General features: G+C 36.0%; 1 protein-coding gene across 1 annotated transcript; it reads left to right on the top strand.

The window, feature by feature from the left end:
- The first annotated feature begins 4,212 nt into the window (after positions 1–4,212).
- On the top strand, positions 4,213–4,611 carry LOC102663336 (uncharacterized). The gene has a single exon (XM_006598572.1). The coding sequence runs from the start codon at positions 4,213–4,215 to the stop codon at positions 4,609–4,611; it is 399 nt and encodes a 132-aa protein (XP_006598635.1).
- Positions 4,612–16,018: the final 11,407 nt, after the last annotated feature.

Below are 16,018 nucleotides of genomic sequence, written 5' to 3'. Positions count from 1 at the left end.
AAGAAGGATTTGGAGTTGTAGAGTTGTTGAGTTCAGAGCACAACAGTGAAAGGTGAAAGAGAAGAAAGTAAAGGAAGGTTCTAATTTATAGAGAATTATGTTCTTTGTTTGGTTGCTAAAAAGACAGAACAATTGTATTTTTGAATATGATAATGATAATACTCTTTAATGTAATTAAAGATAAATTTTTTTTAATCATTACCATTATAGAGATACCTGATTTTTTCCCCATGATGACAAGTTGGTTATGCCACATTCTGGTAAGTAGTGGAAAACGCGAGTATAGTAATTGACTAATTTATCCTTGTACATAAATAATCACTGTATTGTTCTAATCAAATAAAAGGTCAAACGTATATGTTTTCGAAGTAAGTACAAAAAGCGGTTGCTCTCAAAGTTCGAACACATATTTTTGGGGGGGAATCTGTCAAGGGTGCAAGTAAAATTTGCTAAGTGTAACTTGAAAAATTTATAGAAGTAGAATTGATTCCAAGGGCATAATACTGATGTTATGTTCAATTCTTGATCAAAGGGTATTAATTTAAAAGGATTTGACAGTGTGATGGAGATAACAAAGAGTCATTGAAAACATATAGCTTTCAGTAAAATGCAAAAAAATTGTTATCAACAATTTTCCAACATGAAGTGCAAAGATACAAGTGTCAACATCTTATATAAGTAGTTCACATAAGTTGTATACTTGTACATATCTTATAAATCCACCGTTGAGTCAAATTAGGTTATAAATAGGCAGCTGAATTGCAAATTTAGTCCCCCTATTTGTTTCAGATTTCGAATTTGGTTCCACTATAATTTAATTCACAAATTTAGTCCCCTAGTTTTTTGAAATCTCGTTATTTTAGTCCACAATCCTGAAATTTGACGTTGACTGTAACTTGCTATTATTTGTTATTCATGAGTTAGTTTGGTATTGAAAATTTGCAAGGAAATAGCAATGTGCCTCCAATTTATGGTTCTTTTTGTAGAAATTGTACATATTTTCTTTATTCTGTGATTTTATAGAGTAGAAACTCCAATTTTGGGACCTAATGTTGAATCCAACTCCGTTTCAGGCTAAAGAAGAGAAGGTACAAGCTACTGATGACTCGCTTAGCGAGGCAGATTAACTAAGCGAGATGCATTCGCTTAGCGAGGCATCCAGCTCGCTTAGCGGATGGGAAACCCTAGAAGATGATAAGTTAGAGATCTGCACGCCCAGCGCGCAGCCAGCCCGCCCAGCAAGGATGTTGTCTCTTCTCATGCTTAGCGCGCCCATGCTCGCTTAGCGGATTTTCACTTACTCTCGTTCAACAAGACATGCTCGCTGAGCGAGTCTTCGAAAGCTGAAGAGTCCAAGAGCCTTTAAAACACCGAGGTTGGCAGAAATGAAAACAAATGGACTTTGAGCAGCAAAGAGAGCTTGTCTCCATGAAAAACAGAGAGATTTAGGGTTGAGAGGCTAGAGAAGACATTCTCCACCATTTTCTTCCATATTTCTTTCACCAAAAATAGTTTTCTTCTTGAATTTTGAAGCTTTGATTCTAATGGAAGGCTAAGCCTCTTTGTATGGGAGTTACTACTGAACCTCTTGATGTAATACTCTTACTACCTATTTAATGTTATTTCTCTGTGTTATTTGCTTCTATCTATGCTTATTTTACATGTTTGTGGCCTGATCACCCATATGTATGTGTAGTTAGGTTTTTTTAGTATTGGAAAATGCTTTAAAACCTTAGAACTTGATAGAGTAAGCTAGAAATCCATATGTCTAGGAATGAAGTGCAGTGATCTAGTCTATTTTACAGTGTAGGCTTAGTGCAACTCTTTTAGAATAAGTTTGTTGAGGAATCAAGAACAAAGGTTAAAAAGAGTTAGGCTCATTCATGTGAGGAATCATGGTTTGAGTAATTTCTCAGTGTAAGAACACTAGAATAACGTTAAATAGAGAAAAATACATTTTATATAGCAAGAGATATTCAGTAGGACACTCCCCAACGCTTTTAATTTGATAGTTGTCACTTTTTATAGCTTTGAATATTTTGTTTTTGTTCAAATAGTTTAATAGTGCAGAACTTAATATTTGCTCTATTTCAAACCTTATAAGTGTTTACATATTGAATATACATAGTCTAGGTGAAACAAATTTCTTGTGGATATGATACTTGGTCTTATCATTTTATACTACTTGTGCAAATCGGTACACTTGCCATAAGTAATCAATAAGTTTTTGGCGCCATTGCCGGGGAATTTTTCGTTCCACTTAGATAGTATAATTCAGTTTGGAAACATTTATTCTAAATTCTTTGATTATTTATTGTGAATAGTTAGAATTCAATTTTTTCCTCTTGACTTGGTTAACTGTTGCTCTGTTTAGTTGCTTCTTGTATGCGAGGTAATTCTTCAGCAGGGATTTAGCTCCACTAGATTTGGAGATTGAAGCTACTTGCAGGAGAAACAACGCAAAAAAAAAAGGAGAAAGGCTTTGCAGGATAGAATAGTCAATCCAAGCATCGAGAGAACTCTTTTATCCGAATCATCTTCATCATTTCTAGCAAACTTGAGGGAATCCGAAGTTGCTGTATCAGAAGCTTATATCATGGCGGACGAGCAACCACAGAAGGTTACTCTTGAGGACTACTCCAGCTCTACCGTGCCGCAATTTTTCACAAGTATTGTGCGACTGGAAGTCCAAGCACATAATATTTGCTATCCACATTCCTTGATTTAGCTAATTCAAGGAAATCCTTTTCATGGTCTGCCCAATGAAGACCCTTATGCACACCTTGCAACTTACATAGAAATCTGCAATACAGTGAAGATCGCAGGGGTGTCGGAATATGCAATAAGGCTAAGCTTGTTTTCATTCTCTTTAGCTAGTGAAGCAAAGAGATGGCTGCATTCTTTCAAGGGGAACAACTTGAAGACATGGGAGGAAGTAGTAGAAAAATTTATGAAGAGATACTTCCCTAAATCAAAAACAACTGAGGGCAAAGCGGCCATTTCTTCATTCCATCAGTTTCCAGATGAGTCTTTGAGTGAAGCATTAGAACGATTCCGTAGCTTGCTGCGGAAGACACCTACTCATGGGTTCACAGAGCCTATCCAGTTGAATATATTTGTTAATGGTTTGAGACCACAGTCCAAGCAATTGTTAAATGCTTCTGCTGGAGGAAAGATTAAGTTGAAAACTCTAGAGGAAGCAATGGAGCTCATTGAGAACATGGTTGCTAGTGATCATGCTATTTGGTGTGATAGAACACATATACCCACCAAAGAAGCCTATTGGAACTCTCTTCAAAAGACGCATTGTTGGCACAGAATAAGTTGTTAGCCAAGCAGCTGGAATCACTTATAGAAAGACTCAGCAAATTGCCAACACAGTTACAAGTAGCTCAGCCCTCTATTCAGCTATTATGTAGGTTGGAGGCTGTAGTATTTAGGGAGGAGCTCATGAATCTGGCTGTTGTATACGCCAAGATGATTCAGCCAAAGAGTTAAACTACATGGGTAATCAAAACAGACAAGGATTTCATTCAGGCAATTTTTCAGGTTATCAGCAAGGAGGGAATTTAAATCAAAATCAAGGGCAAGGATGGAGATCACATCTAGGGAATCAGTTCAACAAAGATCAAGGAGGACCTTCCAACAGACCTCTTAATCAAGGGCCTAACTTGTATGAGAGGACCACCAAGTTGGAAGAAACTTTGGCTCAATTTATGCAGGTCTCAATGTCTAATCATAAGAGCACTGAGTCAGCCATCAAGAACCTAGAGATCCAAGTGGAGCTAACACTGAGAAAAATCCCAAGGAAGAATACAAGGCTATTATGACCAGAAGTAAAAGAAAGATCATTATGGAGAATGATAGTAGGATTAGTGAGGAGAAGAAGTTAGGAGCTGAGGGAGAAAGAGAAAAAGAAGGAGATCAGATGGAGGAGAGAAAAATAAATGAAGATAAGGAAGAAGAAAATGAGAAAAATGCAAAAAAAAAAAAAGAAACCGTGAGGGGGATGAAAGAAGAGAGAATGGAGAGAAAAAGACTAAGAGTGAGCTAGTGAAAGGGAAAAAGAAGGAGGTTGTCCCCAATTCAGGAAAAGAAGCACCATATCCTTTGGTGCCATCTAAGAAGGACAAGGAACGAAACTTTTCTCGTTTCCTTGATATTTTCAAGAAATTGGAGATCACTATTCCTTCTGGAGAAGCCTTGCAATAGATGCCACTCTACTCCAAATTTCTCAACGATCTACTGACCAAGAAGGGAAAATACATCCACAGTGACAACATTGTGGTGGAAGGCAATTGTAGTGCTATCATCCAGAGGATCCTTCCAGCAAAATATAAGGATCCAAGAAGTGTTACCATTCCTTGCTCAATTGGTGCTGTGTCAGTTGGAAAAACGCTTATCAATTTAGGGGCTAGAATGAATTTGATGCCTCTATCCATGTGTAGAAGGATTGGGGAGTTGGAAATCCTACAAACAAGAATGACATTGCAGCTAGCGGATCGCTCAATCACAAGGCCATGTGGTGTAGTGGAGGATGTATTGGTCAAAGTGCGTCACTTTACTTTCCCTGTAGATTTTGTGATTATGGACATTAAAGAGGACACCTAAATTCCATTGATTCTAGGTCATCCATTCATGTTGACATCCAATTGTGTGGTTGATATGGGAAAGGGTAACCTTGAGATGAGGATAGATGATCAGAAGGTTACTTTCAATTTATTTGATGCAGTGAAACATGCAAATGACCAAAATGTTTGTTCCAAGATGGAGAAGATTGAGAATAAGACAGCTCTGGTGGCCAGGGCTAAGGTGTTACAGGACCCCTAGAGGTAACATATTGGGAGGCAACCCAGCTTTTTCTTAATTTTCTCAATCATTTTTCTGTTAATCAATGCATGCAGTTAGGTTTTGACTCATTTGAGATTGCTAGAGTAAGGTGTTAAGCATGTTTTGTATGATAAAGGGGTTGGCCAAAAGCTTATCTGAAGTATGGGATGAGGAAAGAACTTAGAAAATTTTCAGTCATCCAACTCGCTCACCGCGCCCCATGCGCTAAGCGAGCCATAACCTATGCGTTGAGCGAGTAGCATCTCTCGCTAAGCACGCCAACCCCTCGGGTTGTGCATTTAATAGAATAGGGCTAAGCGAGGCAACTCGCTGAGTGCGACGTAGTCTTTCACTAAGTGCGCCTATGCGTTAAGCACAAAAGGCTCTCTGCCTGGACCTTTATGATAATTGGGCTAAGCGGGTCATCCCGCTAAGCCCAAATCCTTCTCTAGAATGGCAATAGCACTAAGCGAGACCATCTCGCTAAGCGCGACCCCACTACTACATCAAAAGGCATTTAATCCGCTGAGCGAGCCATATCCCGCTTAGTGAAAGTTGCAGACCAATCAGAGCTACATAACTCGCTAAGCGCACACCTGTGCCCTAAGCCCAAAAACCTCTCAGGTTTACTATTTTTTTCGAATTGGGCTAAGCGAGTTAGTCTCGCTAAGCGCATGAATTTAAATTCTGAAAATTCAAACGTCACTGAGTGCTCGCTTAGCGAGTCACTCGCGCTTAACAAGCAGATCGAAACTACCAAAAATAAAACATAACTGCCTTAGGGCAGTTACCTTTGCATCCTCCTATGATTGCACACTATCAGTTTGCAATCATTTGCATAATCTTGCACTATGCTCATCTTTCTCTGCTTCTTGTCTTCATTTCACTCACCTCTGCAATCCAAGTAAGTCTCCTTTACTTTTTGTTTAATTTAAGTTATGAACCCTAGGGTAGAAGACTTATGAGTTTTTCTATGATTTGATGTTGTTGATGTTGTTGTTGATTTGTAGTTATTTGTTTAGTTAGTATGTTGTTAGGGCTTTAGTTTAGGACATAATGCAGGTTGTTTGCAGGGCTAAGCTTCAGGCTTCCTATGCCTGAAAAGTGGCTAGGGAGTTGAGGCTTCGAAGCCCTATTTTCTAGAAATTTTGATGCACTCTATAAGCGAGCCCTACCCGCTAAGCGAGTTCATCCATTGTGGTTGAATTTATGGGTTTTTGATGAACATGCTAAGTTGGCCCTGTCCCGCTAAGCGAGTTCATCATTTTTGTTTGAATTTCTGCATATTTGTATGAACTCGCTAAGCCATTGCACTATGGCTTAGCGAGCCTTTAAATTTTAGTTTTTAATTTCTGAGTTCGCATGAACTCGCTCAGCCAGCATGTCGCGCTTAGCGAGTACACTTAGTTAGGACTATGACTTAGAGGCGTTTGGTATTCTGGTTGCGGCTAAGTGAGCCACACTCGCTAAGCCCAACATGCCTCTGTTGTGAATAAGCCTGGGCTAAGCAAGTCTGTCTCGCTAAGCCCAAAGTAATATAGTTATGTAGGCTTTTGTGCATGCGCTAAGCAAGCCATGCTCGCTAAGCGCAATTACCTCTTTGTCTTAGAATAAGGCTTAGCGAGTCTGTCTCGCTAAGCCATTAATGTTGCAGTAGTCAGTCCTGCTAAGTGCCCACTGGCTCTAAGCCTGTGTAGTGTGTCGCGCTAAGCGAGCCGTGCTCGCTAAGCGCAATTAGCTCTCTGTTAGAGAATAAGGCTTAGCGAGCCATGCTCGCTTAGCCACAGTGTTGTTTCAGCTAAGCGAGGGTGTCTCGCTTAGCCAGAGTCTATATTTGTTCTATTGTCACACTAAGCGCGCCTTGCATGCTATGCGCATGCATGTTATTTTCTGAAGGCGCGCTAAGCGAGCCAGTCTCGCTAAGCACCCAACTCTTTTTCCTATTTTGTTTTTCTGTTATCTGTTTTCAATAAACCTTGTCTAACTTCATTCCTTTGCTTGTTTTGGTGCAGATGGCCTCTAGAAAGAGAAGAGCTCCCACTTCTCGACCTCAGGAACCCTATGACACCTCACGGTTCGTTTCTGAGGTCGCATGGGAGAGATACGAGCAGAATATCCATGCCAGAAACATCCTCCTAGAGAGGAATGTTGAGCTGCAGGTTACTTAGTACGACGAGTTCCAACAGGAGCTCGAGCGGTGTAGGTGGCATCGGGCCTTGACCAGGCAGCCAGATAACCACATTGTTGTGGCCCTGGTCAAGGAATTCTATGTTAATCTCTTTGATCCATAAGACAAGTCCCCTAGACATTGCAGAGTGCAGGGCAAGCTGATTAAGTTCGATGTTGCAACATTGAACGAGTTTCTAAAGACCCCCGTGGTTTTGGAGCCAGGGGAGCGATATTCAACATACTCCAGATTCTGTCACACTCACCCAGACCCTCAGGAGCTCGCCGCCAGATTGTGCATTCCAGGGTGGGGTTTTATGCTTAATGCTAAGGGAGTCCCCTGGAAGCTCCTGAGGAAGGACCTCACCACATTGGCTTAGACCTAGAGCGTCTTATCTTATTCTAACCTCGCCCCCACTTCTCACATGTCTGATCTGAACATGGATATGGCAAGGTTAGTCTACGGGCTGGTGATGAAGATGGACATGGACGTAGGCTTCATCATTTCTAGACAGATATCACAGATGGCCCAACCCAACTCCTCTCAGCTCGGATTTCCTGTGCTTATCACAGCCTTATGCATCGCCAGAAGAGTTGTCGCTAATTCCCTCACCTTTGAGTCCCTGAGTGCGACCATTAACTTGGCCTACATCAGGAAGAACTACTGGAACCCATAGGATCCGACGATCACATTTCTTGGGTCCCGCAAGGCTAGGGCTCGAGGTCCTTCAGATGCTTCTAGTTCTACCCCTGCTCCCACTCTAGCACCTGCACCAGCACTAGTTCCTTCTCTAGCACCCTCCGGCCCCTTCACTTCGAGCACAAATGTGATAGTGCCAATGCTGCAGAGCCTCCACCACGGCTTATGCCTGGTGATGCAAAGTATCTATGACCTGGCTCAGTAGAGGCCCATCATCAGCATAGAAGCCTTTATGGCCCAGGTGGCCTGGCCAGGAGTCCAACCTTCTTCTTCTGGGGAGGTGAGGCTCCTATAGCCCAGGAGCCGCAGCTAGAGGCAGAGGCAGAGGAGACGCCAGATGACACACCTGCGACCACGCCCATATAGGTCATTGATGAGGATGGCGCAGCAGAGACCGGCGTTGATACAGACTACGTAGCGGATGTCGCTGCGGCACAGGGCACTTGGGATCCTTGGCCCACTCCAGCACAACACACTCTGATGCCTGCTCAGGATGCCCCCACTACACCTCATGATGACCCAGCACCAGCCCAGGATGATTGATGATAGGATTCCATTTTATTTTTCTGCTCCTTAAACAGTTTTTAAATTTTAGTTTAGTTATTTATTTACTTAGCACATTTTACAGCTTTTTGAACAGTTTACTGTTTTTGGATTATGCACAGTGGTTTTTGAAACATCTTTTGGTTTTAATTCCTGGTGTTTGTTGATTGGTTTGAATTGAATTGATTGCATGAATTGAGTGATTTGCGTTTCTAGATCATTTGCCTTGAATAACTATGCGGTAGTTAGAAGAGAAAGAACATGAAATTAGGGGCGTGAGTGAAAATGTTAGTTTGTTTGGCAGGTAAATAGTGAAGGTAATCATTTGCTATAACCCGTTGAGATGTGTGAATCTAAATTGTGAGAGATCGACTAGCATCAAGTACCAATTTTTGCATGAATCTCTGAATGCTGAATGAATGCATGATTTGGAAATGATGAAGGCCATGATTAATCTGATTTAGCCAGTTAGCCAAACAGCCTTACCTTGTTCATGAATGATTAAACCCTTGCACCCATTTTGAGCTTGAATATAATTGAATGAGTTCTTGAACCCTAAGCCTAAATGCAATTTGATCTCTGTTTACCTTTCCTTAGGTTATAGGAGAGCATTATGGTTTAAGACAAATTTTTCCCAAATTTGGGGGAGTGTGTTTGGGTGATTTTGATTGCAGGAATGAAAGCAACAGCCACAGAAAACCATATATAGTAGCAGTAATCATAAGCTGCTAAAAGAAAAAATAAAAAATAAATAAAAAAAGAGAGAAAGATGAAAATTTCAAGAATAAGTGAAACTCTGCATGTTGTTGCTTAAGTTGAATTCTATTATGCTTGTGGCATGCCAATAGAAGCTGGGAATTAAAGAAAAAGGTGATCTAAGGATGAATGCTCTCCTAGAACCTAAGTTTTGCATCCTAGAAAAACCATTAATTGTTTGTAGCCCAGCCTCATTACAAGCCAAGAAAGTCCTTCAAATTCATTTTTGTGTGTTTGTGATTGTATGGAATGAGATGAATTGCAAAAGTTGAGACTTGTGTTGGTTGTTTATTCGAAGAACTACCTTAAACACTTGTGCATATGAGAGAAATAGTGGCCGTGAGGATTAAGCTTGGTTAACCTTCCTTGATACCTGTCATGCTTGCTAGCTTATTTTATTTGTACTGCTTAATAGACATGTTCATATCTCTGAAATACAGCATATCATTGTGAAAGGTTGTTGGTTGAAGCATTGCTTCATTTCTCTATTCATGTGATTGAAACATTTGAAACAAACACAATTTTGGCTAACCACTGTTGATTCCTGTCACTTGAGGACAAGTAAACTATTATCCTTTGCTTGAGGACAAGCAAAACTGTAAATTTGAGGGAGTTTGTTAGTTGTTATTCATGAATTAGTTTGGTATTGAAAATTTGCAATGAAATAGCAATGTGCCTCTAATTTATGGTTCTTTTTTTAGAAATTGTACATATTTTCTAACTTTGTTGAATCTAACTTTGTTTCAGGCCAAAGAAGAGAAGGTAAAAGTTGTTGATGACTCGCTTAGTGAGGTAGATTGGCTAAGCGAGATGCATCCACTTAGCGAGGCATCTAGCTTGCTTAGCGAATGGGAAACCCTAGAAGTGGATAAGTCAGAGATCTGCACGCCCAGCGCGTAGCCAGCCCGCCCAACGAGGATGTTGTCTCTTCTCATGCTTAGCGCGCCCATGCTCGCTTAGCGGATTTTCACTTACTCTTGTTCAACGAGACATGCTCGCTGAGCGAGCCTTCGAAAGCTGAAGAGTCCAAGAGCCTTTAAAACACTGAGGTTGGCAGAAATGAAAAAAAATGGACTTTGAGCAGCAAAGAGAGCTTGTCTCCGTGAAAAACAGAGAGATTTAGGGTTGAGAGGCTAGAGAAGACATTCTCCACCATTTTCTTCCATATTTCTTTCACCAAAAATAGTTTTCTTCTTGAATTTTGAAGCTTTGATTCTAATGGAAGGCTAAGCCTCTTTGTATGGGAGTTACTATTGAACCTCTTGATGTAATACTCTTACTACCTATTTAATGTTATTTCTTTGTGTTATTTGCTTCTATCTATGCTTATTTTACATGCTTGTGGCCTGATCACCCATATGTATGTGTAAGTTAGGTTTTTTTAGTATTGGAAAATGCTTTAAAACCTTAGAACTTGATAGAGCAAGCTAGAAATCTATATGTCTAAGAATGGAGTGTAGTGATCTAGTCTATTTTACATTGTAGGCTTAGTGCAACTCTTTTAGAACAAGTTTGTTGAGAAATCAAGAACAAAGGCTAAAGAGAGTTAGGCTCATTCATGTGAGGAATCATGGTTTGAGTAATTTCTCAGTGTAAGAACACTAGAATAACGTTAAATAGAGAAAAACACATTTTATACAGCAAAAGAAATTCAATAGGACACTCCCCAACGCTTTTAATTTGATAGTTGTCACTTTTTATAGCTTTGAATATTTTGTTTTTGTTCAAATAGTTTAATAGTGCAGAACTTAATATTTGCTTTATTTCAAACCTTATAAGTGTTTACACACTGAATATACATAGTCTAGGTGAAACAAATTTCCTGTGGATATGATATTCAGTCTTACCATTTTATACTACTTGTGTGAATCGATACACTTGTCGTAAGCAATCAACACTTGCCAACGTTGACTGTCACGTGTCACATTTTTATTGGACGTTGACCACCACATGTTGCCTTTTTATTAGACGTTAATTTCGTGCACCTAATTAACGTCCACGTTCAATAAAAGTGTGACATGTGACAGTTAACATCCAATAAAAGTGTGACACATGGCAATCAACATTGGCAAGTATAGTCGATGTCCAATTTTGAGGTTGGGGACTGAAATAATGAGATTGCAAAAAACTAGGGGACTAAATTCGTAAATTAAATTATAAGGGGACCAAAATCTAAATCTAAGACAAATAAGAGGACTAAATTTGCAATTAAGCCAAAATAGGTAAAACGGTAGTTATTTTTCCTTGATTACAAAGATCACACAAACTCCTTTACACCAACACGCTACACAAGGAAATGGCTACTAGTTACCAGAAAAAGTGTATGTTCAAACCCATACTTTAATGCAATTTATAATTTCTATGCTTTTGTTTCATTGATAAATTTACGTTCATGCAAATCTCTCCTTCTACATTTCTTCTCTAAACTCTTAACTACTTCTAATTATCATTTATTCTCTGAACTCTAAACTTATTTACTTATTGTTCTTTATTTTTTGCAACTCTTATATTGTTCTGCATTTCATTTCAATTTATATTTCAAAAGCATTCTACATTTATGTCATTTTATCTTTGGTTGCATTTCAATTTGATTTACTTTCAAAGCAGTTTATTTTACAAGTCATTTTCTTTCTTTGTGTTTTAAAATCATTTACCAATCAAATTTATCCAATTTTTACTTGTTTTGAAAACATATTTATTATAAAAAAAACTATAAACTCATTCAAAAACTACTTTTATAACTACAATCAAAATAAGTTTATTTCTGACTTATAATTTAAGCATCTCTTAATTATAGCAAATAACTTTAGTCACAAAAACTAATTATCAGAATGATTATTTTAGTATGATACTATAACACATGAGTATGTTAAAATCTTTTGTGTATTTGATTGAACTTACAATTACAATTTTGTCACACTAAATAAAATAAGTTATTTATGATTAATAAGAATCAAGTGTGGAAACATGTGAAACTATATTTCGATTACATAAATGAATTTTCACCATAAATATTATTTTTAAAAATAACAAATTTATTATATATGATTATTTGTTATTGGATAACATCAATGCATTTCAATTAAATTTTATTAATTATATAATTTGTTGATTGTACTAATATGACTGAGAATTTCTCGATCATGTCGTAGACTAGAAAGGATCTCGAGTTAATATAAGGTCGAGTACATGTTGGTGACTCGAATACATCTCGGTCTCATGAAGATTAAGGAATTTAATTTATCTTATCATAACCCTATATTAATTAAGAGGTAAAATTATGGACCTTGAGGCTCATAAATATATATATATATATAAAGATTAAATTCTCAAGATAACATACTATTCATTCTTATTTATTACTTCTTTTATCATATATATTAATCAAGAGGTAAGATTATTGACTATATTAGGGAGATTGGAAGAGGAGTGCGACGAAGACCGGCCAAAAATATTCGACAAAAGGGAGAAAATTACTTAAATACTCCATACAGATACATTAATTATACTAGATAAAAATAAAAGTTATATTTTGTTAACATATTCATATTATCTCGATATTAAAAAAAGGAAATCCTTCGTCATATTGCATAAATTACAGGGGTAAAAAAAACTCTATTTTTGTCGTGTAACGAGAAGGTATTTGCTCCAACGGAAGGATGTTATATATTCGCACATCTTGAAGCCAATTACCCGAACTCTACAACGGTTAAATATCCACTACACGAACCATCGAAGAAGGAGGGAAGAAACATGATGAAGACCAATCCCTTTCAACTTTTTTTTCTTCATTGGATTTTGTCATTACGTGTCGTAGGTGTAATTAAAGCTGAATAAAAAAAACTAAACAGTAAGACATGTGGAGGTATCATAGGAAAATTGCACATCAAGAAATGTCCTCGTCCATGCGTCTAAACTAAAGTGATATAATTTGGGCAATGAAGAGACAAAACAGGTTTTTGAGTCAAAACAATTCGTTGCAAACCAACCGCTTCGCAAAGTTAAAAAGTGAAAACTGCCGTCAAAGACCACAAAGGCCGTTGAGTTCACGACACGTTGCCACACCAGAATTATCCTCGTTAAACCGTGTCGTACGATTTTGTCAGCACCCACTTGGCATGCACCACGTGTCACCGACAACATGACCTGCCGTCAAAAGGTGGAGTAACCCCACTTCTCTTTTGACGAAGCGACAGCTCAGGCCTCTGGGACATCAATGTTTCAGGAACTATGAGAAAGATACGTGAATCAAATCTAATCGATGTTATGTTGCATTTTCATGTGATTTAGTAGTATTTTGTTTTGTTATTTTAGCTTTGGCTCTTACCTACCAAATTTGACTCATCTTTCAATGCTACCACCACAGAAAGACATTCATTCCCGCATGCTTAACGACGGTGGAAATTTGCAAGATTATAAATTGTTCTTAATAAAAGAAATTTCACGACTTGACATTTGTCACTTGGTTGTTATTATAAATTAGAAGTGGTTTCTTGTAAAGTTCTATGGATGTTGACACACTAGTCATTTCATATGCACCATTGCACCAATGTCTCAACCAATATTGCTTTCTGAAAGTAACTCCTAACGCGATTCTATGATAACAAGGTTGACTTGACATGTACATAATATTTTCTGGGTGCAATGTAACTTAATCATGACAGTTTTTACTTTTTACTCCTAATTTGTTAGATAGGCAGTTAATTAGTAAAAAAATGTAATTATTTAATCAAAAGTTTATAATTGTACTGTGTTTTTTTTTCTTTTGTTGTCAGAATAGATGCTTAATATTTCATGAAGAAGATAATAGATTAAGATACAAATATGTTTAAATTAAAAAACCTAATGTTAGGTTAATTACTTTTGAAAAGGTTAGAATGTTTGGCTGTTCTATTGGGTGCAGCATTTGGCCGAAAGAGATGTTTGCCCAAATCGATCACTGCTTCAAAATATCATGATCTATTATATATAGTTCTTAGATTTGTTATGATTCGTTCTATGTATGCATCTAGTTTGACCCTATAATCTCGATAAATTAAAGGTGGCATTGTGCCCTCACTAGTAAAATATTGTGTTTAATTATACTATGATATAGATAAATAAATAAAAACAAAAAAAAAACGGAATCTAACTAGACAAAGGTGACATTTAATTTGTTCTCCCTGGTAAAATATCAAATTTTTTTTTTTTTTTTTTTGCTTTGTGTAGTGCAGGGCCGTGTAACATCATAACATGCAAGGCCATTAAGAAAAATGCCTTAGGCCCCTCTTTTTTTTCCTTTGTGAATAGGCCCCTATTTTTTAATGTTTATTCAGCTGAAATGTATTCATTTTAACAGAAAGATTAGTGTAGTGGTGTTCCAAATCGTGAATGGGCAATTTGTAGCCTATTGACTAATTGACTACTTTAAATATTGAAAATTTTCATTATTCAATTGCTCTCTCGTGAAATGTATGGAATAATAACGGCCAGAAATTAAAACTAACAATTAAATATAGTGATTTTTAAGATAATTTTATTGTTTTAAGATAATCTAATTAAAAATAATAATAATTTTTTTCTATTGAGATTCGATTTGAACAATTTTTATAATATATATGAAACTTTTTTTTATTTTGAATCCAAAAATTTTAATTTTAGGTGAAGATACTTTTAAAAAATATTGTATCAATGTTAATTTTTTCTAAGATTTGGTGAACTTATAGAATTTTCCTGAAAGATGGTTTTCAAAATTAATTGCTTAAATTTTGTCAAAAATCAGTAATGTTACAACAAAATAGATTAATGAATTAGAAACCTTATCTATTAATAGCGAAAATTTGAAATTATTTTTCAGCTCAAAAAGCATATATATATATATATATATATATATTCTATGGTGGTAAAATATTATGTTTGATATACTATATTCTGTCTTATATATAAAAAATAAAATAATATTTTATTGATCTTAATTATAAGAAACATAAAATTTTATTTTTAATTTTTCTTTTTATCTCTAATTAATTATAACCTTTATTAATGATATATACTATTTTTTTTCTTAAAAATGGGCGTATTTATTGATCTATCAACAAAATAATATATGGTCATTGGTTAAAAATTATCTTTTAAAAATAAAAATATCTTAAATCAATAAATGTCATGGGTAGTCTTTAAAAAAATTAAAATTTATGACAAATTAATCCATCTAACCATTTTTATTGATTTTGATAAATTAAATAATTATTTCTTATATATCATATCAAAGGTAGAAGTAATATATATATATATATATATATATATATATATATATATATATATATAATTAAAAAAAAGTTGCAGACACCACAAATTTACTTGACACCTAGTAGAGAAAGAGATAGAAGAGCTAGAGAAAAGTGAAATATGATTGATAAAACTAGTTGATAAGTTAGTTGAAGCTTATTTTTGTTATGAGTTAGTTGAAGCTTATATAAGCAATTTATGAGTTGAAAATTGATAGCTTATAAGCTAGTAAATTTAATTAAAATTATTTGATAAGATTAACTTAATAGTTAGCTAATAAATGTAAAAAAAAGACAATTAATATTTCTAATGTTTGAATTTATGTTTAATAACTTATCAATTTAAAAAGTAGGACAATAATTTTATTATAAATTAATAGTATAGATTTGATGATTTTACTCATGTTTAAAATTAAATTTTTAATGAACTAATATTGTTTTAAATCAAATTTCTCCTTTTAAAAAATCCAAATTAAATTAAATAAACTTATATTGTTAAAATCATTTTTTTTATTAATAATATTATTTTAAAAGACAACATTAATTCTTTGGTAAGAGAAGAATATAAGTAGACCACTCAGACTAAAGTGGATACGTAAGAGATCAAAGAACCCTTTTGACGATGAGACCATGAAATGCATGATGTAATTTTGATGTGATTGTTATATTTAGTAAGCATGTATGATCCTTGTTTTAGTGTAGATGATTAATTGTATACCTAATTGATAAGGCGAGTTCAATTAAATGCAACCTATAA

This window comes from Glycine max, chromosome 15, assembly GCF_000004515.6.
Source record: "Glycine max cultivar Williams 82 chromosome 15, Glycine_max_v4.0, whole genome shotgun sequence".
Lineage (NCBI taxonomy): Eukaryota > Viridiplantae > Streptophyta > Magnoliopsida > Fabales > Fabaceae > Glycine > Glycine max.
The sequence above is the reverse complement of the archived record's forward strand: the minus strand, read 5'-3'. Positions and strand labels throughout refer to the sequence as shown.